The following is a 6,757-nucleotide window of genomic DNA, read 5'->3' as shown; positions in this document are numbered from 1 at the left end:
CAGCACACCTCCCACTAGACTTCTGCCTCTCCATGTTTCTCTTATCTCTTAATAGCATCAAGCTGGGTCCAAGTTTACAGCAATTCCTTCTTGGACACTCCAGATCCAAACTGTAAGTGCTATCCTCAGTTTAAAATACTCGGTAGGCCAAGATGGGAACATGCCCTTTACCTCGTAGGGGAATTTCAGCCTTCTCTGACTCATTTCTCCCCTGTACCTGCTACCAGACAACTCTCTCAATCTTGCCTCTTCTCACGTCTAAGGGTTTCTCAAGGTTACTCTGGCTTTTATCCCTATCAGCCTTCATCCTGGACTAAGTCCACACAGTTCTCAGTGCACAGCCTCCCAGGCAGGTTTCTGGCTCAGTCATATCTCAGCCTACTGATAGTTCCACTGCTGGTCCTTCTCCAAAGACAGTGACGTGTTTCTGGTCTCTGTGTCTTCCATCTGCCCAAATGTGTTTATTGTTGCTGTGAAATCTATTAATTAACGCTATTGGTTCTTAATATAACCCAGCCAGCCTCCTAATAATCAAGACTGAATTTGTTCAATTTTAATCAGTTTAGCACAATTACTGGGTGATTATCCCTAGCCTATTTTTCTATAGTAGACTGGCTATTTCCAAGCTATCTCTCCAATTACTTGGTGTTTGAATCTCGATTGGCTGTTTTGTTCCGTTAGTCTGTCCTCAATATGCATTTCCCTTAGCCATGCACTCCTGGTCCACCCCATCTAATGGAGACCTCCTGTCCTGTCATCTTTCTCCTCCTGCTCTCATTCACTCCTGGTCCTGACCTTCAACTCCCAACCAACCCCCCAACCTGATAACTGAAACCCCACCTACCTCTCTGCTCCCCAGTAATTTTGAAATGGCTGCAGCCATTTACCCAGTTAGAGAAGGTTGTCAAACAAAGTTGGTTCAACATCATTTGGTGTACATGAGAATGTGTTCAAGGGACTGCAATCAGAGTTTGGGGGGCCAGTATCGAGCATTTGAATCCATAGTAGCACCAGATCAACCCTCAACAGTTTATTGCGTGGAGATTGTCTGTAGTTATGGGGAGGCTGGTGGGGACCTTGGAGGCTGTTGATGGTGGAGAGAGTCAGTGGGTCAGTGGACGGAGTGAGAAGACATCTGGGTGCCCGGGGAATCTGGATCAAGATGTCTGGGGCTCAGCTTTTTTTGCATGTAGATTCTTTGAGGTAACAGCCACCTTGACTCAATCTTTGTGATCAAATCCCGGGAGAATTTTGAGAACCTAGCTCCAGAGAACTTTTTAAGTTGAACTCTGTATGGTGAGAGGAAGCACTGGGTAGATTTCCACATGGGGTTTAATTGGGCCTATAGGGTAGAATCTCATCTCTGAGCCTCTCACCAAACTTTAAATTGCTTCTGGGATAGGACCTAGCCCCACAGCAACTCCACCCTAAGCTCTGGAGAATCTGGAGCCCTGGAGAGCAGTGTGGAGCACAGAGGAGAGCCGCTGGGTCTAGTGGCTGGGTGTGACTCACCGGCTGGCCCAGGCTCAGCTCCTTTGGGTTGGGAATCCCAGGGATTCTCAGGCTTGAGAATCAGTCCCTCTTTTCAGGTCGCTGAACCCTAAGCTCAGGCATGAGAGTGTAAAGCTAAGATTGCATCCTGGAGTCCCTTACCTTCAGAGTCTTTTAGAGATCCAGGAAGGGAGACAATAGTTTATGCCACAGCAAGACTGCACATCCCACTGGTGCTGGGACCCACTGAGAGGTGAGCCTTGTCTGGCCCGCTTGGTTACGGCTAGGCAGCACCCAGATGGGCAGGTGACCCAGAGCTAGTCACACGTCCTGACCTTGGTAAACTGGCCACCTTGCCATTTGACTAGTCTGCTCCTGGAAGCAATGGGCACAGCTTGGATTCAACCCTACACTGGGTAAGTGGTAAGTGGTTACCTCTGAGTCAGCTTGCCTCTAGCTGAAGGGAGATCAGGAACAAAAGTTCACAGAGTGGGTGGAGATAGGACTTGGTGGACAAGAAATCGGTTTTCTCAATTCTGAAGGCTACATCTTGCACTGGAACAACTAGGAATGCTTGTATGAGCCCAGGAGGCTGACTTAGCACCAGTGAAGAAAGAAAGAAGTTAGAACAGGGCAGATCTGATGTCCCAGATCTGAAATTCACCATTTCAGACTTCCTGACCACCTTACCCACCCACTTTTCCAAATATCTGAACAAAGTTGCAAATTCATTCAGTGAGGAGAAAACCCCTATGAAGGAGTCTTCAGTGCCTAGGCAGACACAGTCTGGGGAAGTGTTGCCTTCTGATACTAAAAGGAACTTTTCTTTAAATGTTGATTTTTTTTATCCCCAAACCACTGATATCCTGAGCTAACCCATTCTGGACACTATCATGACCAACTAGAAAAACAAACAAACAAAACCCCACACACAATCCTCAGGGCCTCGAACCTCTCCTGACCTCTGAACTGCTTTGAGGGGGGCTGAATCAGCTTGGTGACATTCCTAAAACAGATGTCTATTAGTGTCTTTTTTTGTTTCTTTGTTTTGTTGTTGTTGCTTTTTTTGTTTTGTTTTTGTTGTTGTTGCTGTTTTTTGTTTTGTTTTGTTTTTCGAGACAGGGTTTCTCCGTGTAGCCGTGGCTGTCCTGTATACCTGGCTGGGACTCTGTAGACCAGGCTGGCCTCAAACTCAGAGATCTACTGCCTCTGTCTCCCAAGTGCTGGAACTAAAGGCATGTGTACCACATCTGGTCATATGTGTGCTTTTTAAAGACATACTCACTATGTATGTACTTCAGTCTGTCCTAAAATTCATGATCCACTCTCAGTCTCCTGAGTAGCAAGGTTACATGTGTGCACACCATGCTTGGTTGGGAACTTCTATTTTTAAGAATGAAACAAGCCAACTAAATAGAAACAAATTGCCAAAGGCAACCTGTAAGGGAGGAAGGAAACAAATGTAGGAGGCCAGGGGTTTCCTGCTTGTTTGGTCTGGGTGAGCTTTGCTTGTTTGCTTGTTTGTTTTTTCCCTTGTGGTTTTTGTTTGTTAGTTTGTGTTTGAGACAGGGTCTCTACATATCCCTGGCTGTCCTGGAACTCACTAGGTACACTAAGCTGGCATCAAACTAACAGAAATCCACCTGCCTCTGCTTCCCAAGTGCTGGGATTATTGGCATGCATCACCATTTGGCTGGTTTTGGGTTGTTGAGACCAGGCTACTCTGACCTTGAACTCATGACCCTCCTGCCCCCTCAATCCCCTGACTACTAGGATTACAGGTCTGTGACACCAAAGCCTCCTGCAATCAGGTGGGGTTTGTTTGTTTGTTTTAAGCTTTTCGGTTTTATTCTAATTTCTTATTTGGCTTTAAAAGTAGCTGATGGAGTAATAGATTTCCATTTGGGTTCTTACGTTCACGTTTCCTTTCGGTTGTTTGTGCTCTGTCTTCCACCTGTCCCCTGCCCTTCCTTTCCACGATGTGCTTTACACTCCCCTCCCCCATCATGTTCTATCCTCAGGCCTCTTCCCTTAATGCAGGACCCACCCCTAGTCACATGGACCCCTTTCTGGTTTCCTGGCTTTTCCCCAGGCTCACGCTCAACTGGACATGCATATGTCACAGTCAAGGCTGGTGTTTATATATGAGAAAGTACAGACAGCGCTCAGTCTTCCTAAGCCCAGGCTACCAAGCTTAAAATAGTGTTTCCCACTCATCTATTTTTCTGAAATCTTCGTATTTCTTTGTGGCTGAGTAAAATTCTACTGTATGTATGTACCACATAGAAATCAGGTTTTAGAAATTTAGTTAGTTAGCTGTTTGGTAAGCTTTTATGAGACAGGGTATTACTAGCCTTGCCTGGCTTGGAACCCTTCATGTAGACCAAGCTGCCTTTGAATGTGTAGTCTTTCTGCTCCTGTGAAGTGTTGTTTACAGGCGTGTGCTATGCTCGAAATCAGCATGTATAAGCAGTGCCAGGTGGCCCCATCAGACAGCTCACAGGACACTTTCACTATCCTGTGCAGGAGCTCCCTGGAAACAGAGTTATGACCATCTGTGGTGCAGCTACAGGCTCCGGGAAGCAGAACAGATTTGCCTGTGAATGTGTCTGAAAACCCTCTGAACAGTGTCGAAGGCCTCTCTTCTTGAATTTTTTTCTTCCCAATTTTGACGTGGTATGTGACTCAAGGCCCCGCCCTTCTGAAGCTAGAGATGTGAATTTTGAGGAAGCTCCAGCAATCGCAATCGGTAAGCTTCTCTATCCCCAGCCACTTTTCAGAGCAACCAGCATGCAGATAGGCATGGCCACGGGGAATACGGGGTTCCTCTCCAGACTACGTTTCTGGAGATGAGGGTGGGGACTCCATGTTGGGGATTCCAGAAACTCACAAATGCAGAAATGATAGTCAAGGTCAGATAAACTAATTAAACTAACAAAACACGGATGGAAGCCAGACACCAACTAAGAGATAAAGCCAGGAGCTGGAGAGAGGGATCAGTGGTATGGAGTATCAATTGCTTTCCCAGAGAACCCAGGTTTGGTTCTCAGTACCCCCATCAGGCAGCTCACAGCTGCCTGTCACTCCAACTCCAGATGATCTAATGTGCTCCGCTCTTCTGGCCTCTGTGGCACATGGTACACATACATAGGCACATACATTGTGTGTGTATGTATATATATATACCGTTAAGAAGAAAACTTTATGATTTTAAACAAATACATTCCCCATGTAGAAAACTATATAATTAAAGATGCCGGGTGAGAAAGAATCGGGTTCAGAAGAACAGGCAATAAGCTATGTAACATCCAGGATTACTGAACTGTAATAGCCCAAGGTCTCCAAGTACAAGAGACGTAGCATTACTCCTAGGGCCTTGCCTTATTACAAAGCTCAGGAGACAACATATATCAACATATGATGTCACTTTAGCTGTAGTAATATTATTGACTAGATTGATGTCCTTTACATCATTAAACTTAATTCTATTCTTTCCAGGTCCGCCACACAGATTGGCTTTTAGATAATTTGGTTTTGCAGTTGAATCTCAGAGGGTAAGTTTTTGTTTTGCTTTGGGACAAGGCCTGACTATGTAGTCCATGCCAGCTTCAAACTCACAGTCCTGTCCCAGGCTCCTTAGTGCTGGGGTTAAAGGTCTACACTATCACTACCTGCCTCAGAGGTTAGTTTTTGGATGATATTAAAGGCATTGTGTGTTGATTCCAAGAAGGCAAATAATGAGCATGTATTTTTCTGCCTTTAACATTCTTAGGGATGGAAGTGAGAGTTTGAAATGGAAGTATCTAACCAGTCTACTGTAACAGAATTTGTCCTATTGGGTCTCTCCGCCCACCCAAAGCTGGAGAAAACCTTCTTTGTGCTCATCTTGTCAATGTACCTGGTGATCCTGCTGGGCAACGGGGTCCTCATCCTGGTGACCATCCTTGACTCCCACCTGCACACACCCATGTACTTCTTCCTGGGGAACCTCTCCTTCCTGGACATCTGCTACACCACCTCCTCGGTCCCCTTGGTCCTGGATGGTTTTCTCACTCCCAGGAAGACAATCTCCTTCTCAGGCTGTGCTGTGCAGATGTTTCTGTCTTTTGCCATGGGAGCCACGGAGTGTGTGCTCCTGGGCATGATGGCCTTTGATCGTTATGTGGCCATCTGCAACCCCCTCAGATACCCAGTGGTCATGAGCAAGGCTGCCTATGTGCCCATGGCTGCTGGCTCCTGGGTGGCTGGTGGTGCCAACTCCTTGGTGCAGATCTCCCTTGCTGTGCAGTTACCTTTCTGTGGGGACAATGTCATTAATCACTTCATCTGTGAGATCCTGGCAGTCTTAAAGCTAGCCTGTGCTGACATCTCCATCAATGTGATCAGCATGGGGGTGGCTAATGTGATATTCCTGGGGGTCCCAGTTCTGTTCATCTTTGTCTCCTACATCTTCATACTCTCCACCATCCTGAGGATCCCCTCTGCTGAGGGGAGGAAGAAGGCCTCCACCTGCTCTGCCCACCTCACTGTGGTGATCATTTTTTATGGGACCATCCTCTTCATGTATGGGAAGCCCAAGTCCAAGGACCCACTGGGGGCAGACAAGCAGGACCTTGCAGACAAACTCATCTCCCTCTTCTATGGACTTCTGACCCCCATGCTGAACCCCATCATCTACAGCCTGAGGAACAAGGATGTTAAGACTGCCGTAAGGGACCTGGAAAGGCACAGATGCCTCATCCAGTAATGGAAGGATATAGCACATGACCCACATGTTCTGATGGCTCTCACTTGAGAATCTTAAGCAAGGCAATGCCAGGTGAGGGACAAGTTGTCTTAGAGCCAGCCATTCATAGTGTCACCCACAGACTGGAGATGTCAATATCACCTGGGAGGTTTTTGGCATACAGAGTTTCCTGGCCCACAGCAGATCTACTGACTGGGAATCTCCATTTTGACAAGACCCTCCTCTGGATTTATATGCATGTTGGACCTGGACAAGTATTGATTAAGAGCATGGGATGGATGCTGTGGTGTGTTGTCTGGATCCCCAGAACTACTTATCACCTCAGCCACTGGACCTGTCAATGCCTGACAACATCTGGATCTCTCTGCAGCACTGCTCCTTCCAAAGCAGTGCTACCACACCCAGTGCCACACTCTCTTCTCAGGTTGGCCACACCCAGTGCCACACTCTCTTCTCAGGTCGACCCACATCCTGTCACTATCATCGGTGATATGAAAGCTTGGTTACCTCTAAAAGCTG

The 6,757-nt window shown here is 46.8% G+C and overlaps 1 protein-coding gene across 1 annotated transcript; it reads left to right on the top strand.

Annotated features, from left to right (window-relative positions):
* Nucleotides 1-5,284: 5,284 nt before the first annotated feature.
* Nucleotides 5,285-6,403, top strand: LOC114634173 (olfactory receptor 13C7-like). Its single transcript, XM_028782838.1, has one exon. The coding sequence runs from the start codon at nt 5,285-5,287 to the stop codon at nt 6,236-6,238; it is 954 nt and encodes a 317-aa protein (XP_028638671.1). The 3' UTR covers nt 6,239-6,403.
* Nucleotides 6,404-6,757: the final 354 nt, after the last annotated feature.

The sequence above is a fragment of the Grammomys surdaster genome, unplaced genomic scaffold (genome assembly GCF_004785775.1).
Source record: "Grammomys surdaster isolate TR1022 unplaced genomic scaffold, NIH_TR_1.0 890, whole genome shotgun sequence".
Lineage (NCBI taxonomy): Eukaryota > Metazoa > Chordata > Mammalia > Rodentia > Muridae > Grammomys > Grammomys surdaster.
Note: the sequence above shows the minus strand (reverse complement) of the source record. Positions and strands in the feature narration are given on the sequence as shown.

Bases quoted from the DNA above. Each gene is read 5' to 3' on its own strand.
- LOC114634173 (XM_028782838.1), top strand. From the start codon at position 5,285: ATGGAAGTATCTAACCAGTCTACTGTAACAGAATTTGTCCTATTGGGT.